This window comes from Ursus americanus, chromosome 6 (assembly GCF_024610735.1).
Source record: "Ursus americanus isolate L20-20 chromosome 6, mUrsAme1.1.p, whole genome shotgun sequence".
Taxonomy (NCBI): domain Eukaryota; kingdom Metazoa; phylum Chordata; class Mammalia; order Carnivora; family Ursidae; genus Ursus; species Ursus americanus.
Window position 1 is genome coordinate 66,911,549 of NC_142132.1, and position 20,700 is coordinate 66,932,248.

Sequence of the window (20,700 nt, forward strand, 5' to 3'; positions counted from 1 at the left end):
AAGGTTTCCCTGTGCAGGTGGCTTTCCCAGGCTGGACCTTGATGGCTTCTGATCCACAAAATACCAGAAAGCGAAGGATGAAATCTCAGAGATAGAAAAGATCCAGAATGGGACGTCTGGGCCAACTTCTGGCACACTGTATTTTAGTAAAAAGACATCATCTATCTATCTATCATCTATCATCATCTGTCTATCATCTATCTATCTATCTATCTATCTATCATCTATCTATCTATCTATCTAATCTATCATCTATCTATCTATCATCTATCATCATCTATCTATCATCTATATCTATCATCTATCATCATCTATCTATCTATATCTATCTATCATCTATCTATCATCTATCTATCTATATCTATCATCTATCATCATCTATCTATCATCTATCTATCTATATCTATCTATCTATCATCTATCATCATCTATCTATGCAATTTTAGCAAGCCGATTAGGGATTAATGTCTTACTTGCTAGCCTTTCCTGGGCTAACGAGGGGCAGTGTACTAGCGGCCCCAGAGCACCTGCTGATGCGGCCGGCGTGCTGGGAAGCAGGGCTTGAGCTGGCTGGGAAGCAGGGCCATCTCTGGATCGGCACTGACCTCCCACCTGGGTACAAGAAGCAGGGTGATGGAGAGCAGGGGGCCGGCAACAGTGCTGACCTCCTGCGTGCCCTGGGGTTGTCACTCAGTATTCACCTCCCCGACATCGTCCCAGTGTCCCTAGAAAGGAAACCAAGCAGGTATTCTTATCCCCGGAAGCCGAGACCCAGAGATGCTGCTGACTCACTAGCATGAGTGTGGACAGCCTGCATCTGGAGAGGCTGAACCCCGAAGTCGGGTCCATGGAGCACAGTCTTCCAGCACTTTCCACCACGCAGAGGGCGAGGCCATGCTGGAGGAGCAGGACCTAGTGGGGTTTCCAAGGATTAGGTCTGCTCAGCTCCCTGCTCTGGGGTGGGGGGGCTGGGGGAGCTCGCACCCCTCTCCTGCACCAGGCCCGTCCCGGCCCCTCCAGTCACCTGGACCCTGGGCCTCCTGGGCTCTGGGTGGCCTCCTGTATGGGTGGGTCCTGTCCCTCCCCAGAGGACCTTCTTCACTGCTCCAGGCTGCCATCTCCCATGAAGCGGGTGGTACTGCGTGGCTCCTTGGCAGGGACACAGGGGAACCGCAGGGAACCCCGTGCAGCTCTCTGGAAACCTCCAGCGTGTCTGAGCCCCGTGCTGAACCCACCAACTCTGCGTTCCCCTTGGCTTTTTGGGACTGCTCCCCAAGTGGAAGCAGATAGGGCCCCGTTTTCACATCCTCCAAAGTCCCAATCAGAAGCCAGGGCCCATTGGCCTCCAGGCAGGGATCCCCGGAGAGGAGGGGACAGTTCTGGGAGCTGAGCTCCTCCAGAGCCGGGTCCATACAGGACCGCAGCAGCTTGTCCACAGCGGCCCACAGAGCCTGTGCTGCGGGCTGGACACCCCTCTGCTGGGCCACAGTTTGCTCTCCCCCTGGTTTCCAACTGTCCAGGTTTGGCTCCTGGGAGCATGGCAGGAGATGAGGAGGGGAAGGAGAAAGATAAGGGGCTACTTATTCCCCTGGCCCCCGGCAGGGTGGCCTCAAGGCTGCTCCCACCCCACCCCACCCCTTCTTCTCCCTCTCTGTCTCTGCCTCTCCCCCCTCTCTTCCCTAGTCCAGGAACCACTTCCTGTCCTGGCCCCTCAGGCCAGGTAACCCCCCTCCCACTGCTCCTTGCTTGTTTGTGCTCATGTTCCGGGTCTCCCACAACAGGGGATGAACCACCTTTGTCCCCCTGGGCTACTCCTGTCCTCCCTGACCAGCCCCCCATTCTCGCCCCACCACGGCCGTGTACAGCCCTGCAAGCCCTGCTCTCCCTCAGGCACCGTGCTCTAGACCAGCAGTCCCTAACTTGGCCGGGGTGTGACCAGCATCTCCATGTGATCCCAGCGGGCAAGGCTGAGGATGGGCTGCAGTGGGTCCCCCATGCTGCTCGGCTGACTCCCTCCTTGGAACACGTTTAGATCTGAGCCTCCGAATCTAACCTGACCCATCCCTCTGCCCCACGCCCCAGCAACCCACAAACCCTATTTCTTCTTTTTTCCAAACACCTGCTATCTTTTAAAATGCTGCCCGACCACCTTTTCCTTTCTTGTGTCCTCTCCCTACTGCTAGACTATAAGCCCCAGGAGGGCAGAGGTCTCGGTCCTGTGGGCTGTCCCGAGAGGTGCCTGGCGCCTAGTCGGCACCTGGGATGCGTTTGCTGGAGGAATGCCGGTTTCAGCAGCAGGGCCTTTCCCTTTCCCGGCCCCGTGACATGAAGGTTTTATGGTCTCGGATAACCTGCTTATTGTTCTCTCCTTGCTCGGGATCAATAGAGACTTTGTGTGTCCTGTTTACTGTGTATCCACAGTGGCTAGAACACTGCCCCACCCCAAACTCAACACAGTTGTTGAATGAGCGCGGCACCCTGTACCCGCATTTGAGGCTCATAAGGTGTCCTCTGCTGCCCTCTGCTGGCCAGACATGGGAAGGGCGTCATCTCAAAGGAGGTGGACACATTTCCAGGAAGGCGGGGGGTGGACCAAAAGTTTGGTTTGGAAGATGATTGAACCAAGGTCAGACCAGGTGGTTAAATATTTCTCTTTTGTCATTGTAACGCTGTTGACCTCAGACAAAGCCGACTACATCTTCTCACTCTCCCAGCCCTCTACAGCCCAGAGCAGGGTGACAATCCTTCTGGATGCCTTTCTGTTATCTCCAGGAATACGCTTATCTTGCAGATCATGGGTCTCAATTTTGGGGTTTGATTACTCATGGTCGCTAGACTTTTTGTCCTGGTTGGATGGTGAATGTGACCAAAAAGTGACTGCTACCACAAGGCTTACCACAGGCTGCCCGAGGTCAGGTTGCTGCGAAGGGCTGGGGCCCCCCGGAGAGGAAGTCCCTAACAAATCTTACTCCATCTTTCTCTAGTTCCTGGGACTGGGGAGACGGGGGTGTGCCTGGTGCAGGAAATCGTATGTTCAGTTGTCCTTGACTTCTTCAGGAGCAGGTTTCTCCCTCCAGATTTAATCATTTCTCCTTTAGGCACAAATTTTAACACAGGTGGACCTTACACTCTGGCCGTGTAACATCGGGGTGATTAAATGGGGGCGCAGTTGTTGGGCCTGTACTTACTGGCCCAAGACTCTCCCAGTGGCAAATCCCACAGCCTTTGGCCCGAGAGGAACCAGTGTCACACAGGTTCACTCCGTCAAATAAGCACATTCATCGTGTGACGTAACATTCACACCTGACCTCTCTCTGGCCCGTACAGCTCTCCTGCACCAATTCCTCTAAAAACATTCTGCCCCAGTGACAGAACATGGTTCAGCCAATGTATCCCCATTTCTCCGTGAGAAAATACGACCATTGTTCCTTGATTACTTTTTCATATACTGTTATCACTCTGGTGACAGGAGGTATTTGTGTGTGTGTCCTCCCACTACTTGATAGTCTTTGATGGAAAAGACTGTTCTCGTTCATCCCCAGGATCTAGTGGTTTAGAAGAGTTCAATAAAAGTTTCTTTAATAAATGCTCTTTGGTCCACTTCCCTCTGCTGTTCCCTCTCTCAAACCAGAAAGCAGCTGTTGGATTTTCTGAGTATTCCCATGAGCCCCAAGGGATGGCATGGCAGGCCGGGCCCCGAGGGTCAGTAAAATAAATCCTGTCATCCGTTCCTGGCTATAAAGGGTCTTCTGTCTCCTTGTTGAAGCCTCACCTCTTTCTCGGGGGGCTCTGTCCTCGTGATGTCTTTGATACAAAGGATCACCTCCCCCATCCCTACTTGAGAGCAGGTAAGAGTCCCTGTGGGGCAGTGAGACTTCAGAACCAGGATGCCAGAGAACAGAAAGGAAGAACCCAGATACTAGGAGGAATATCCCAGACTGTCCCCTCCACATTGAGGGGAAAGTCAGGGAATGACTCCACGGCTCACCAAGGTTCTGTGGAGAAGAGGGAGGAGCAGAGGGACAGAGAGAGAGGGGAGAAGGGGATGGCAGAGGAAGGTGGGAGAAAGTGAGGGAGGGAAAAAAGAGAAGGAGAGAAATTTGCAGAGAGAGGAGTCAGAGGCAGAGAGATGTAGAAAGGAAAAATGGAGGGAAGAGACAGAAAGATGGTGGAGGGAAGTCACCACGATGGGAAGTGATCGCCTCAGGGGTCAACAACACATAATGAAGTAAAGGTCAATTCATGGCTTACTGAAAAGTTGGGCAAGCAAAGATCTGAAATCTTTAAAATTTTAAGAGTGTTTGAAAATTATTTTTGGACAAAATCAGAGAGGGAGGCAAACCATAAGAGACTCTTGACTCTAGGAAACAAACTGCGGGTTGCTAGAGGGGAGGTAGGGGGGATGGGGCAGCTGGGGGATGGGCATTAAGGAGGGCACGTGATGTGCTGAGCACTGGGTGTTATACGCAGCTGATGAATCACTGAACTCTACCTCTGAAATTAATAATAGTAAAAAAGAATTATTTTTGGCTTACAGAAGAACTTAAAACACAGCCAGTATGTGCTGTGATGTTGTAATTCTGAATTGAAGTTAAAAAGCACATGCTTCTCCAAATCTTTTTATTCCTCTGTAATGAAGTGTAAAAAGAACCCCGGAAAGTGGGATCTGACATTTTGCTACAGGAAGATTTTCTACATTAATGACGATTCCCACCTTCTGGCCTTTTGGGATACTACCACCAAAGCCAAGCTCAGCGGTGGCCCCTCTGCTTTGTTGATGCCCCCACACATCCTAGCTTTTAATCATAAGCATTTTTCCTTGCATCTCTCACTTTGCTCACAAGGACCTACATTCTGATAGCCGATGCTCTCCCCAGTTTCATGCTTCCAATTCCAGAAGCTTCTGTAAAGGGGGAGGATGACAGGCAGTGGGGATGGGAACAGCTGAGGGAGAGCCAGGCTGCACAATCCGGCCTCTGATGGTGGAGACCCTTTGTTCGCACCTGCCCCCCATCCCCAACATGAACAAGGTGGGAGAGGGAGATAGAGAAGGCCCCCACGGGAAGCCCCCTTTCTCCAGGATTAGCAGCAGAGTTGAGAAGGCTCAAGTGTCTGGCCATGCCTGTGGCCCCTGGGGCCCCCCGACCTGCCATCCCTCTTTACATTTGGGAGAATTCGTAGGACGGGTTCGCCAGGCTTTGCCCGACCTCTGCTATTATTCATGATGCTTTTCATGAATTTCCTTCATCATATCCTCCTTCCCCCAGAAGAAACCACCAGAGAGAAGCAAATGCAATATATCTGATTGCATTTCAAAGTTGCTGACTGTAGACTGACTTTGCTAAAAAATAAAAATCACATGAGATATCAGAATTAAATCACGTATGTGTGTGTGTGTGTGTGTGGGTATACCATACTTCATGTTTTAGAATTCAGAACTTAGCTCATTATACACAGAATTTGTAAAAATTTATTGCGTGTCTTAGTGTGAAATCAAAATCTTGACAGAAGGGTAGGCTTTATCTTCACAAAAGATGAGGATGTAGTTGTGTGAGATCCCCTGAGGGCTACAGAAGCGCAGTTCATAAGATTAAAATTTTGTTCCTGAAGATTCTTAACTGAAAACCATAAGGAAAAACAAGATAACGTAATGGTGCAAAGAAATTTTCAAATAAACCAGCCATCTTTTCAGATTACTTGACATGGATTTCCCTGGTGCTGATGGCTGCTACCCCTGAACGGAGAGGACGTGGGAACCTCCATTTGAGGAAGAGGAAGAAGGTGAGCAGCTGGGGGCTGGGGGCATCCTGTGAAGAGAGGCCATCGTCTTCATACTCAGGTTCCTTCTTCATCGCAAACAGCCTCTGCCCAGGAACCCAGGGGTCAGGGCTTTGCTTCCTGGCTGTCTTCTGCTCCCCTTCAGTTGAGATCAGGGTGGCCGGCTGGGGTGTCCTGCTCAAGCCCACAGCCTGGGGTTAAGGCCACTTCCTGCCCAGACAACGGCCTCTGGGACCTTCCAATGTTGCGAGCTGCCTCTGGTAGAAGACATTCAGTAACGAGCCGAGTGGTCCCCGCTCTCTGAAGAGTCGTGTCCCAGAGTCGGGCAGCTCTAGACACTGGAACTCGCTCTCCCCACTGAGCTGAGGACTGACTCCTGGTGATATGCACCACATGGAAGAGGGGACTAGGAAGTCTGGAGACAAATGCCACGTTCCCTCCTGAGTCAGTGCTGCACCAACCAAGCCACTCACCCCATCTTCCCAACTGCCCCTACCATTTTGTTTCTATGTGGACCCTCTGTCCTAGACTCCAGACCCCCTAACTGGTCATCATCTCTTCTTGTAGGATGGTGGCCAGGACTGGCACAAGATTGAGTAGAGCATTTGTCCCACTTTGGACACCGTACTTCTATTGGTAAGTACAGGTAAGTATTGATAAGGGGACACACTTCACAAAGCCACAACAATCTATGTATATGGCATTATGCTGAAACAGATGAAAGCGACCCCAAAATGCCTCAATAAAAAAATCCCACAATCCCACAACTCCAGATCTTAAGTTGACACTTTAAAAACGTATGCATGGGGCGCCTGGGTGGCACAGCGGTTAAGCGCCTGCCTTCGGCTCAGGGCGTGATCCTGGCGTTCTGGGATCGAGTCCCACATCAGGCTCCTCCGTTATGAGCCTGCTTCTTCCTCTCCCACTCCCCCTGCTTGTGTTCCCTCTCTCACTGGCTGTCTCTATCTCTGTTGAATAAATAAATGAAATCTTTAAAAAAAAATAAAAACGTATGCAACTGTTTTGTTCTTTCTAATCTATTGAACTAACAGAAACCACGTACCTGCTTCCTTCTTTTGTTCATTCCTTCTACATTCTATTCACTGCAGGGAAGCTCTCAATTATGAAACTCACTGCATTTTTTTTTTTTTTGTATCGGTCTAACTTAAAAAAAAAGCAGTTCACTCATTTCTCCCACTCCCCCTCTCCTACCTCTGGCAACTACCAATCTGATTTCTAGATCTATGAGCGTGCTCACTCGCTCTCTTGCTCTCGCTCTCCCTCTCTCTATATATATATAAATTTTTTTTCTGGATTCCACATATAGGAGAGATCATACAGTATTTTTCTCTGTCTTATTTCATTTAGCCTAATTCCCTCAAGGTCCATCCATGTTGTCACGAATGGCAGAAATTCATTCTTCTTAAAGGCTATTATATTTCATCTATTCATTCATCGGTGGACACTGAGGTTGCTTCCTTGTCTTGGGTATTGTAAATCATGCTGCAGTGAACATGGGGTTACACATACCTTTTCAAATTGGCGTTTTCAATTTCTTCGGATAAATACCTAGAAGCAGAATTGCTAGATCACATGGTAGTACAATTTTTTTTTCCAGTAAGCTCTATGCCCAACATAGGACTTGAACTCACAACCCTGAGATCAAGAGTCGCATGCTCTACTAATTGAGCCAGCCAGGCTCCCCTGGTAGTACTATTTTGAATTTTTTAACGAATAGAAGTATTTTAGAAAGACAGCCAAGGCTAGGGAAAGAGCTACTAGCTAAAATCTTATCTTCCCAGTGAATGATCTTTTCTACCACGACTTTGGTTGAAGTTGTGACCCTTTCTTATTGAATGATGTGGGATATTAGACGTTAACCCGGGACAAGCAAACCCTCACACCAGTTGTCAGGCTGGAGAAAGAGGTCAGTATCCTATTTCCTTGGAGAAAACAGAACCAAGTGTAAGCCACAGGGGGGAATGGAAGGAATAAAACTTTTGTACCTGCATATTGTTATTTATGAGATGAGAAGCTTTCTTTCTACTTGGCTATGACTTCTGGAAGAGCTAGGACCACTTTGTAACTAGTTGCTCATACATGATGCCACACTTCGCAGAAACACTAATGTATAATTGGCTCTCGGGGCAAGAGTTCTCCAAAGACACTTACATATAATGGGCTGCATGGCAAATTGGCAATTTTTAGTCACACACAGTCGGTTCCAGCCTTCTGAAGAGGCTGATTCTGTCCTTTCTGGAATATGCCAAGCCATATGCTAAGGTGTCTGGTGCCTGCCAGGGTAAGTGCCCCACATGTCACAGGAGGTGTGGGCAATGCCAACTGCCACCTCCACCTTGTGGGTGGGTCTGCCCACCTCCCTCCCTGCCTGATGCTGAGGCCGGGTTCCTGAGGACAATGCACTGCCCGGCCACACGTGAGGACCAGAACCTTCCAGTCCCTGTCCTGGTGTCTGAGATCTTCTTCTCTGCAACAACTGTAGAGTTCATTCGATTCTGGTGGCTGGCCCTTGTCTGATGGAGCCAAGAAACCAATGTCTTTGCCCAGAATGATCCAGACACCAAGGTTTTCTGAGGTAACTCATCTGAGTTTTGAAATACGGCCTTTGTATTACAATGTTCATTGACCACAGTCAGGCCTTGTTCAAAACGGAGGCTTTTGGGGCAGCAGGGTGTGGGCAGAAGAAACAATGTGAATGAAATAAAGAAACCGATCAGGAAGGCAGCAAATACAAACAGAAGCTCACGCGCGTTCCCTTCTCCGCTGGCTTACTCTACCTTATTCTGAGTATCGCCACAGTCCTGGGACTGTGACCTAAACCACAAGTAGTTCAGTGCACTTGGTCTAATAGAGCTTTTCTTTGGAAAAGCTTCTAGGCTTTTGTTGTTTTATTTTCCACAAGGGTCAGGAAGCTCCTTATTCTGTTCTTCTGCTTTAGACCCTGCAGCAAAGCTATTCCACTGGGTAGTCGTAGGCCGCCGTGGAGGGCCCCAGCTAGAAAGGTCTCACCCGCCCAGCTGCCTCCCGGCCTTTGCCGGGGCTGTGCTGGCTCCCCTCTGGTGACAGCCACTTCCTGGGCCCTTCCCCGGCACCAGCAGTGGCCAGCTACTGAAGAGGCCAATCCAAGGTCAAGCTGAGGGCTTCAAACCCACGGGGACACTGGAGCAGGTGGATTTTAACTGGAGTGATTCCCCAAGGCACTCAGCCTCACATCGGTGGGACGAGGTCCCACTGGCTGCAGGTTTTCCTAATCAGTACTCCACGTCAGTTTGTCCTCCTTCCGGAAGGACAGAAACTGCTCCCAGCCCTGCAGGGGCTCCACTAGAAGTTGATGGCTGCTTCAAGTGTTCATCTGAAAACAGGTGGTTACCACTTAAAATCCAGAGCACTGAAACGCTGTAAGTCCCCTCTAATTACCCGGTAACGCAGTCACCCACCCAACGTCCCGACGGCGCCTCTCCGGGAGGATGTGGATAACAACACCAACTAGAAGAAACAAGGAGGACTCCCGTCTGGCCGGCAGGCGGGGATTCTCTCCCAGGCACAGACACCTAGAATACAACTATACTCATAGGGCCTGTTAGTGCTCTCTCTCTGTCAAATAAATAAATAAATTTTGGAAGATTTTATTTATTTTAGAGGGACAGAGAGACAGAGCACGAGCAGGGTTGAAGAGGTACAGAGAGAAGGAGAAGCAGGGTCCCCACTGAGCAGGGAGCCTGACATGGGGCTCGATCCCAGGACCCTGGGATCATGACCTGAGCCGAAGGCAGATGCTTCACCAACTGAGCCACCCAGACGTCTCTAAATAAATAAAATCTTAAAAAAAAAAACCTGAATTTCTTTTTTAAACTGCTCAGGGGCATAGGATACTAAAAACAGTTCAAGATCACATGTACTAGATGAGAGAATAAGAAGTGGAGTCTTGAAATAGTAGCCCGTACTTTTGTCCCCGACGTTGGAAAGAAATTCACATGTTAACAAAGAATCAGCATCTAAATAGACTTTTATTTTTTCTTTTACTTATTTGGACAGAAAAGAAAATTCATCAGCTTTCATCAGAGTCTCCCCAAGTGTTGGAAACACATTAGACTCAGAAAGAGTGGACCTCGTAGAAAAGCGTCACAAATTAAAAATATATTTCTCCATGTGGTAAAAGTGCTTTCAATCCAATTAAAGGACACGGCGAAGGTGTTCTGAAACACAATTGAAAATGTGGCCTACAATCCGTGGCATCGAATTCAAACCACAGGGCGAGGGGGAGCCTCATGAACCTAGGGTACGGAAATGACGCGGAGGCGGGGAGCATGCTGCCAGCAACGCTTGGAATTAACTGAGTGTGAACAAGGAAGAAAGTCCCAAAGCCTGAGTAGAATAGATTTTGCACTTGTAAAAAAATGAGGGGGCTACATAAATTGGGGTGCAGGGGGATCGTGTAACTCCAGAAATCACTGTTTCTTGTCTGTGGGGGATGGTCAGACCAGTGGGCGAGCCGGGCCTCCCATCGAGACACGCAGACCTGGGTTCCCCAGGAGCCCTGGTGGGAAGTCAGCGGAGCCCTTGCTGCAGGCTGCTCGGGGCTCAGCCCTCTCAGTCCCCGGCTGAGCGAGCCCCCGGCCCCGCGGGACATCACACCCCACAGAGCTGGGGGCCCTGTCCCATTGCAGGGCTGAGTGCTGTCCACAGGGCTCTGAGGGCAGACACCAGGACACCACTAAGTCACCGCACACGGGGGTAGGGAGGGTGCGGGGACAAGCAGCATGTGTCCTCCCCAGACCTTTTGTTGTTTGCTTCAGCGAAGCTACCGGTTTTTCGAAACAAGGAATTCTGCCAATGGTACCGTCTATGACAAAGCGTAAGGCCCACAGGCACCCCCCCACCCCCGTGATCCTCGGAGGAGTGGAACCATGTGTGTTCTGGAAGCCAGCTGCCCCCTCTGGCCCTGGTACAGCCACAGGGCCCGAACGCCAAACTGCGCTCATGCAAGGAGTCATGGAGGGGCGGGGGGGGGGTGCGGAAAAGAAGGGGGACATTTTCCTTTTACAGACGATCCTAAGCAACAGTAAGAAAATAACCTGAAGATATATTTAAAAATAAAAAATAGCATCACACATCATTGCGGTTCTGTTGGCATTTCCCCTTTCCCCCCCACCCCCCGGGCCACCAGCCAGAGAAATGAAATGAGTAGGGACGCCTCATTTATTCACCAAAACGGGCAACCGCTCCCCCATTTCATCCCTGCGTTTTCACGGCACCCAGTCTGGGTTTCTTGTTCTAGGAGACCCGTTCTAAGCTGCTCGCACGCAGCAAGCCCAGGAGAACACGCTGGTCTCCTGCATGTGCCTGACCGCCTTAGCACGACCTGCTCGCCTCCAGTCACCTGTAGGCACGGCACGAGGTGGAACCAGGTCACAACTGTCTTTACGTTCTTACAGAGCAGGCCTTTCTGGCAGAACACGCTACGGCTCGTCCCATCCCCGGCGCCTCTGGTGGCTCCGCAGGTGTCACGACGACGTGGCGCCCCACGGGGCAAAGGCCACCGACAGCGCCTGGGCCCGCGTGCGGAGTCTGGGGGCGGCGGTGGCTTCTGGAGGGAGGATGTGCTCTTCTTGGAAGGGGAACGGGGATGGCAGCCCTCATCTGACCAGGTCCTCTGGGGCCCTGCAGAGGCCTGGGGCACCGCTCGGGGCTGGGCCCACCCCCCGGGGCCGCCCGGGGGTCTGGCTGGGCAGGTCCGGACAGCAGGCTCTCCCCCGCCTCCGCCTCCCGGACCCGGTCCTCACCTAAGCCTGGCGGCGGTGGCATCAGTGGGCCGGGGAGGCCTCCTCCAGGCCCAGCAGCTCCCTCACCAGTCTCTCGCCAAACTGCGCCCGGCTGTACCTCTTTACATGGTAGGCGTCGGACAGCTTGTAGAGAATGTAGGCGTTGTTGACGGCGATGCTGACGGCGAACCAGAACACCTGCTGCCAGGTCTTGTTTGGTTTGTGAGAAATGAAATACCTACGAGGACAGAGGAATAGGAGAGGCTGACCCAGGGGTTCACGGGCGCCCGGGTCAGGGGAGATGGTCCCAAAGGGCCTCCTCACGGTCGGTGCTACCGAGGAGCCGCAGGGCTGGGAAGCAGGCTGGGGGCCGGCCCCCGCTGGGGCTCTGTCGCGGTGAACTGGACCCAAGACTAGGAAGACGAAAACCACTGCTATCAGAGGCCTGAGCAGGAGGGGGGTCGCTGGAGATGCTGGAACGGGGAGCCAGGCCTTCCAAGGCGAGGCTCAGAAGCTCCAAGGGAACAGGGCCCGAGGGGCGGCCCTCTAGGCCATGAGCCCTCCTCAGATGCTGTGTCCTGGGCACACTGAACTGCTTCCACGTCCCAAGGGCAAGTTCACCCTCAGCTGCAGGCGTCTGCAATGTGTCCCTGTCTCCTGAGTGCATGTCTCTTTGCCACCCCCACCTTCCCTTCAGATCCAGGATGGCTGTCACCTCAGGGAGGCCCTTCCAGGGCCAAGCTAACTTAGGACTCATCCCTGCACTGTGTCCTCCATCGCACCCTTGTCTCTGCACCTAAGGGGTGTTTGAGGGTCGGTATCCTCACCACCACCAGCCCAGAGGGGTCCCTACGGTGTCTATTAAATCAGTGCGCATGTCTTTGTAGTCACCGCACGGAGCCGGGCAATAAACATTTGCTCAAGGACGCCCTATAGAGTGCGGCTCCCCTCCAAACCTAGGCTGAGTTTTCCAGGGAGATCTGGGTCCTCGGTTTTCTCTTTGCCATGAAGAAGCCCAGCAGATTCCCCTTGATGCGGGCTGAGTAACGCCCACCTGTCTTTGGGGTTACTCCAACTCTGTTCTAGGTTGTGGGGCTCTACCCTAGCAATTAATGGGCACACTCAGGTTCATGAGCAATCGCTTCCTGAGTTCCCGCTACGGCGCTGTGGGCGTGCACCTGCTACGGGCATCTGGGGTGGAAAGAATTACATAACCTGCACTGGAAAACAGAGCTCAGTGTGATGGGCCGCAACTGTGGGGGACGCAGGACGGGCAATCTGGCTGGGAGATGAGGGTGCAGGCTCAGGGCCCAATACTAAGAGACGGCTAGACCCAAGCGAGTGCAGGGAAGGGCACCTCAGGGCACGGGTGGTGGGGAAGGAGGCAGGGCGCCCGGGCAGGAGGGGGCCGAGCAGGCGAGCCCAGGCGGCCAGGACAAGGGCTCGGGATTTTGTCTCACAGGGCCTTGCTCCATTCGCTCTGCAACTGGGGGACTCCAGCAACCTGTATTCCGCACTGGTGACACGGCAGGAGCCCTCCCGTGGCTGCGAGCGGCCCGCCCACTCACTTGCTGTACTTGTCGTCATATTTGCAGATGTAGCTAAGGTGAGCAGCAAATGCCTCCACGGCCAACGGGCAGGGCGTCGCCCCACTCCTCCTCTTGATGATCACCCCTGCAGAGAAGAGAGAAGGTCACACCCCCTTCCGAACTGTCTCCTGCCTATCTCCACCATGCCTGGCCATCCTGCCATAGAACAGGGAGCTGAGGGGGAGGGGAGCTGGGGCGGGGGGGGGGGAGACGAAACAGAGGACACCAGTCCCTAAAACCTTCCAAGGACCTGAGGAGAACATAAAGTCAGGTGATGTGCAGGGCTGCTGTGGGCACACGGGGCGATGAGGGGCCCAAAGTGGCTTTGGGGAGGGCGCTGCACCCGACCTGGCTGGGCCTGGGGGAGATGCAAAACTCACTCCCCCCACCCCCACAAGAAGGCCGCCGAGGTCAGGGAGCACTGGAGTCCTTTCCACCTGTCTGCCTGCCTCCATCACAGCACAAGGGTGGAGTTACAGAGCCAGAAGAACAAGGAGCCGCGCCCCCAATACACACCCCAGGTTCCTCCTTTCATGCACCCCGGGACTTCCGGGGGGCCCTGTGGACTAAGGGAGGGAAAGCACCTTTTTGCATCTGGCCACTCCTGAAACTCTGCCCACCCCCCACCCCCATGCCTTCGAACACCTTTCCTCTACTAAATGCAAATGGGCCTGTGTTCAGGGGCACTGCCCACAGATGGGCAGGCGTGAGGAGCCGAAAGAGATCAGTGAGCCCTCCCCATCCTGCTGCCCAAACCGCTGTAGGACAACCTCGTCTCCAAGACCTGCCCCGTGGGCCCGCAGCTGCCCTCCGGAGATGACGCAGAAGACGTGGAAGAACGTTCTTCTGAGGAGCCGCGTGCGCTCAGGTGTGCCGGGATTTGCTACCATGTCTTCTGACCACAGCATCACGTGATTATGAGAACAAGGCCATTTGGGTGTGTGTGTGTGTGTGTTAAAGGGATCAGTCTAAAGGACTGTGAGGTTTCGGTGCTACCTGAATGGATACGGTTGACGTACAAGAGGGGTGTCCCCTGCAGGCACAAGGGGCTCCACCTAGCTCACCTCCTGCCCTCTCACCGAGGAACCTGCCGGAGACAGGAGTGCAGGGATCCATTTGCACAGACTGAGCCCTGAGCCGGGATCTTTCTGTTTCTTTTGGTCCCTGTCCCCCAGCCATGCCCCCAGATACTGGTTTTTCATACCAAGAATTCCCTGGAGAACTTGAGGTTGGCAGGACCCCACCCCTAGAGATGCGGTCTCGGGAGGCCTGGAGTGGGGTCCAGGCAATGTATTTCCTAAAGCTCTTTGAGAGTCAGAGCACCCTGAGGCCCAGGCTGGGGGCTTTCTCCTGTCTAGAGGGTTCTGGGGCCCTGCTTACAAATCCCCTCTCCACAGAGATGCTCTGTTGTCTGGTCCAGCCACACAGGTGTGGTGGGCACGTCCTGCAGCTTCCAAGGAGGGCTGTCCCTCTCCAACGGTCCCCCTGAGCATGCCTGTTGCCGGTCCCTTATCTCAGCCACCCCCACCCCCGCCCAAGACTGATCAGGGGAGCATTCTAGTCTCACACAGGCCTGGGCAGGTGTCCCAGCTCCATTTTAATTTGTCCGAAATTACAGCTTCCTGTGAGTCTAAAGAGGCTTGGGCCCCATTAGGGCTCCAGGGAGTGCACGTGGATATGGGCACATCCGATCATCCCTATACAGAAACCGAGTCGCCTCCATTCTTTCCCCAGAGGCAGAGGTGACTTGCTCTGAGTCACCGGGTTTCCAGTGAGTCGGGCTCACGCGCCAAGGACCTCGGGGTCGACCTCATCCCTGGAGCTCCAGCAGCCTGCAGCTCTGGCCTTCTGGGGAACCGCCAGGGCCACAGTTCCTGGACTGCCCTGTCCCCGTCTCCCCCACCACGGGGGACCTGCTCCAGCCCTTGCTTCCCTTCCCATCCTCCTCAGAGTTGTCAACTTACACCGACGCTTTCTGCTGGAAATCTCAGCGGAGCGGCTTCAAACCCCAGGTCTGCGCTCACCTGCTTGAACACTGCCCCCATTTTTATAAATCACCCTTGTCCCTGGTGATATTTTGGATTTTGAGATACTATTCTGGCTAGAAAGGGTACGTGTGTGTGTGTGTGTGTGTGTAATATCCTTTTCTGAGGACCAAAAAGCTGGGACATTGGGCATGTTGACAAGAGGCTGTCTGACATCTACTGGCTTTGCTGACGTCGCCGGTCCGCGGCCCACAGGCGCCCTGGGCGGACCCTACGCATGCACAGCCGTATGCGAATCTCCGTGCACGGCTGTGCTCTGCGTACGCACCCCTGCGGCACCAGGGGATCGATATGACCCGGCTGGGGGAAACGCGCGAGCTCACGCGCAGTGGCAGTCCTGCCCACCGGCTCCCTAGGCTATTCGCGGCGGGGCTGACGTTCTTTCCGCCGTTCCCTGAGGCTGAACGAATGAGTCAAGCCCTGACTCAGTCCTACATGCATACATTCTGTATGCACGTCGGTCCCATGAAGCCTGAACCCCGAGTGGGCAAAGACTCTGGTAGGGAGAGGTCAGATCCAGAAGGGATTTCAGAAGGAAAGCAGAAGGGCTGGATGTCCCTGGATATGTGACTTTTAAGAAACCTGTGCACATGCTCACAATCTCTCAAAGAAGGGACGTTTTTCCTTAGAATCCAAAAGAAATAATACACCGATGCCTCAAATGTTCCTAGCTAGTTATATATTTTCTAAAATTGGAACTTCTGCTCAACTTTCAGAAGAGCGTGTGTGTATATATATATATATATATAAATATATATAATCACAGCAGGAGAGACTATAAAGCTGAAAGGCAGTCTTTACAATATTTGAGACCTCATCCTCTGTGTGATATTTTCAAAAAGTAGAAAACGAGAGTTTTTCTATAAACGGTTCAGGCACAGAGGCAGGGCTGCTTGGTCAGCCAACCCTTGCCACTTAATTAAAAAAATAGTAAGAACCCAACTGATGCCAGGGGGTTACTGTAAAGAGCACACAATCGCACTATAAGAACAACCAGGTGCTCTTACACTCACCCGGCCTTGGCGCGGGGCAGGGACTTTCCAAGCTCTTGTAAGAACAAAGAACGTGATCAACAGATCTGCTCGTGCAGAAGAAAAAACAATTTTAGGTTAAAAAATACTAATCATAAAAAAAGCAAAAGTAAAACAAATGCAGAAAAGTACTTGGCTGTACATAAAATTCGCTTTCAACAAGACAAGCGCCTCCAAGGACACACTGAAGAGAACACGAAGAAATCAGTGAACATTGGCCAACAAGTACACAAAGAGATGGCCAACCTCACCGGTAGCCATGCAAGTCGGATTTTCACCCCCCAGACTGACAAATTCAGGGGAAAAATGTGCTGGTACACTCAGGATGAGTGTCGGTCCCCTCACAGCCCGTCACAGTGCTAAGTACGGTCTTTCGGTGACACGTCATCAAAAGCCCTCAAAACGTTCAGGCCCTCTGAGCCAGCTACTCCACTCGCAGATTTATTTTGAGGAAATGATCAGAGATGTACCCAAATGAATGGAGATATTCACTACATCATTATTCATATTTTAAAAATGGACCATTAATGGGGGGAGGCAGAAAAATGATGACGTCTAAAAAAAATGAAAAACCAAGTGGTTTTTTTAAATCATGCTTTTCAAGTACATTGAAAGGATAATATCTCCCTTCATTAAAAAACAAAACAAAACAAAAAACCCAAACACTCTAAGGTGTGGACTAGTAGAAGGATTTCCCGTGGGGAGGAGGGGCGGGCCACCCACCTGGGCTCTCCACACCGCCTCCCTGCCTCTGGGTGCTCCTGTTCCCGAGCAGGCCTGGCTCACGGGCACCCACGCCACCCACCCTGGGGGTGCTGCCAGAGCGCCCAGAGCATACTTGCTGGCATTTTTAAGGGAGTCTAAGATTTGGGAATTTGTGATTTTTTTTTTTTAAAGATTTTATTTATTTGAGAGAGCATGAGAGAGAAAGAGAGCATGAGGCGAGGGCGAGGGAGGAGGGAGAAGCAGACTCCCCGCTGAGCAGATAGCCCGATGTGGGGCTCCATCCCAGGACCCCGGGATCACGACCTGAGCCCAAGGCAGACGCTTCCGACTGAGCCACCCAGGCGCCCCAGGACTTTGTGCTGTAGAGTACTTTAGAAATGGAGACTAACTGAAGGAAACACAAATACTAAATTTTGGCATATTTAAAAACCAACCCTACTGATTTTCTCTTCTTCCCCAACAGTATTCTCTTTGCTGGTTCCCATGGTGACAGATTTAAGTCTCCCAACCCTTGAGATTGGGGTTTCAAGGTTTTGTCATCTTAAATCCTACTGCATAATTTATAATTTGTTATGCATAATTTGCTGGGAGGCCGCTCCTACACCCTCTGCCCGAACATTTTCCCCATGAACACTCTTGCCCCATCAGGAGAGTATAGAAGTCCAATTCAAAGTCTCACCTCCGGCCTGCAAGGTCCATTCCAAACATTTCCTCTAAGTGCCCTTCACACAACCCTGAAGAAACTGGCAGCTTTCCACTGCTCTCTACGCGTAAGTCCCACAGGCTTGCGTCCCCGGATTCTAATCTCCACCGAAAGGTAACGTGACTTAGGTGTGTGTGCAGGGGCGAAGGATGGGACTAAATGAACGGCAGTTAACTAAGCACGGTCCCCCACAAACATACACATCACACAGATACACGCCACACACACACACACACATTATAGATACACACCACACACACATATCACACACACACACACGTACACACCACACCCACACATCACACAGATACACACCACACACACATCACACACACAATCACACACGTACACACCACACACACATATCACACAGATACACACCACACACACATCACACACACAATCACACACGTACACACCACACACACACATCACACAGATACACACCACACAGATACACACCACACACACACATATCACACACACAATCACACACGTACACACCACACACACATCACAATCACACACGTACACACCACACACATCACACAGATACACACCACACACATCACACAGATACACACCACACACACATATCACACACACAATCACACACGTACACACCACACACACATCACACACAATCACACACGTACACACCATACACACACATCACACAGATACACACCACACACATCACACAGATACACACCACACACACACATATCACACACACAATCACACACATACACACCACACACACATCACACACAATCACACACGTACACACCACACATCACACACAATCACACATGTACACACCACACAATCACACATGTACACACCACACACACACATCATAGATACATACCACACACACACATCACACACACAATCACACACGTACACACCACACCCACACATCACACAGAAACACACCACACACACATCACACAATCACACACGTACACACACACCACACAGATACACACCACACACACACATCACACATACATATCACACACAACTACACATGTACACACCACACACACACATCACACATACATATCACACACAGCTACACATGTACACACCACACACATCACACACGTACACACCACACATCAGATACACACACACACATCACAGATACACACCACACAGACATCACATACACAATCACACATGTACACACCACACACACAATCACACCTGTACACACCACTCACACACACATCAATTACACATGTACACACCACACACACACATCATAGATACATACCACACACACACACACCACACAGTTACACACATACACACCACACACACATCACACAGATACACACCACATACACACACATCACATACACACCATGCACACACATCACACACACAATCACACACGTACACACCACTCACACATCACAGATACACCACACAGATACACACCACACACGCACCACATACATATGTATCTCTCACACACACGCGCACACACACACGTGCCCCACGTACATGCCCCCCACGCCCCTCCCACACAACTGAGCTCCCTGCGGAGTTCCTTCAGAAGTAAAGAGGAAAGACGTCTCAATATAAAGGAATATAAGGGATTTTCAAATACACTATGTAACAGGAAATATTTTTGTAAAGCGCCCCGCTGTCATTTCCAGTTCCCTTTCCAGCAGTTTAAGTGTTTTGGCTGTAGGTACTTTAACTACAGACTCCTTGTTAAATAAATCCCTTTGTTACGAATGGATTTTAAAGCCCAAGGAAAACTAACGACAGAACGCCCCAAAAAACCGGCGGTTAACCTCTAAAGAAGACACCGAAGTGACAGAACAGTTGATATTCTCCCCTCGCATCAGAGCAGATTTTTCACAGAATCCTAGATGGTCAAGTGATCGGGTAAATGCCTTTCGAACACGGCCACTCTCTGTGGCCACGCACAAGCCGGGGGACCCGCGTGTCCCGCCCTCATGGCTTCTCTCCAGCTGACGAGCCCCGGCGAGCGGGGGCCTGCGGGCCCAGGTAGCTCTTGCCCCCATCCCCCCACAGTCAGACGCAAAGTGGTTAGTGCCGGGCCCAGTCGCTGCTGGGGACCGGGGCTCCCCCACCCCAGAGCCGCAGAGCCCCCGCGGGCCCACCTTGCTGCACTGGCGAGTAGGCGTTGGTCAGGAAGCGGAAGTGCCCTTTGTTGTACCAGCAAATCAGAGACATGTTCCCCTTCATCTTGATGCGGTGCTGGCCCCGGGCTGGGGGGGTGGCCGGGTTGGTCAGCATGGACGGGGGCAGGCCGGTGCAGTCACTCTTCCTGGAGCTGAGCAGGCCGCAGCAGTAAATCTCTGTGGGGAGAGGGACACAAAACCACGTCCACGTGACCACGGACAACCCGCACACATTGGCGCGAAGGACAGCACTGCCCTGTTCTGAGCTGACGCTTGGGAGACGGGTCCCTAGGAGTCCTTGTAGAAGAGACCGCCAGCATTCAGGGACTTCTATCCCAGAGGTACTGTCTCTCCCAGGACTTCTGTAAGTACCTCTAAGATGACACGTGAGACAATCGCGTGAACAGTGAGTGGGCAGTACCAACAGGAGTCCCGTCGTTATAGCACTCACTATGCACCAGGCACGGGGCTGAGCGCATGCTCAGCATGTGCACCTGTCATCGCTTCTAGAAACTTCTGGTTATCATACCCGCATTACAGAAGAGGAACTGCAGCTCCAAGAGGCCCCCAGGCTCCCAGCTGGGAGGGCGAAGGCAGGGATTAAGCACAGGTCTGTCTGCTGTCCAAGCCTGACCATACTTATGACCCCCAACACTCTGGCCAAGACTCGACCAGCCACGGGCCCAGCCCTGTGCTTGTCTGCACGGCACCCAGAGGCAGCATGCAGGACGGAGCTCCCGTCCCCTTGCAGTTAAGTTAAATGCAGAGAAAAGAATCATCAAGCAATACACACCAAGGCAGAGTCCTGCCTCTGAACATAGAGCCTCTCAAAGGAGGAGCGACACTGTGGCCTTCAATGTACAGAAGGTTCCACAGGAGC

At 52.0% G+C, this 20,700-nt stretch overlaps 1 protein-coding gene across 2 annotated transcripts in view; it reads right to left on the minus strand.

Moving 5' to 3' along the window:
- Nucleotides 1–9,787: 9,787 nt before the first annotated feature.
- PGBD5 (piggyBac transposable element derived 5) overlaps nucleotides 9,788–20,700 on the minus strand; it is a 98,972-nt gene continuing 88,059 nt past the window's right edge. Inside the window, exons 5-8 of one of the 2 annotated variants that reach the window (XM_045783143.2) lie at nucleotides 19,800–19,997; nucleotides 13,130–13,235; nucleotides 11,583–11,799; nucleotides 9,788–11,386 (exon numbers count right to left, since the gene is read on the minus strand). In XM_045783143.2, coding sequence (XP_045639099.1) covers nucleotides 11,604–11,799; nucleotides 13,130–13,235; nucleotides 19,800–19,997 — 500 coding nt within the window. In that variant the 3' untranslated portion in view covers nucleotides 9,788–11,386; nucleotides 11,583–11,603. Of the gene's footprint in view, nucleotides 11,800–13,129; nucleotides 13,236–19,799; nucleotides 19,998–20,700 lie in introns of both variants that reach the window. The other variant, XM_087863111.1, reaches the window with a different exon arrangement.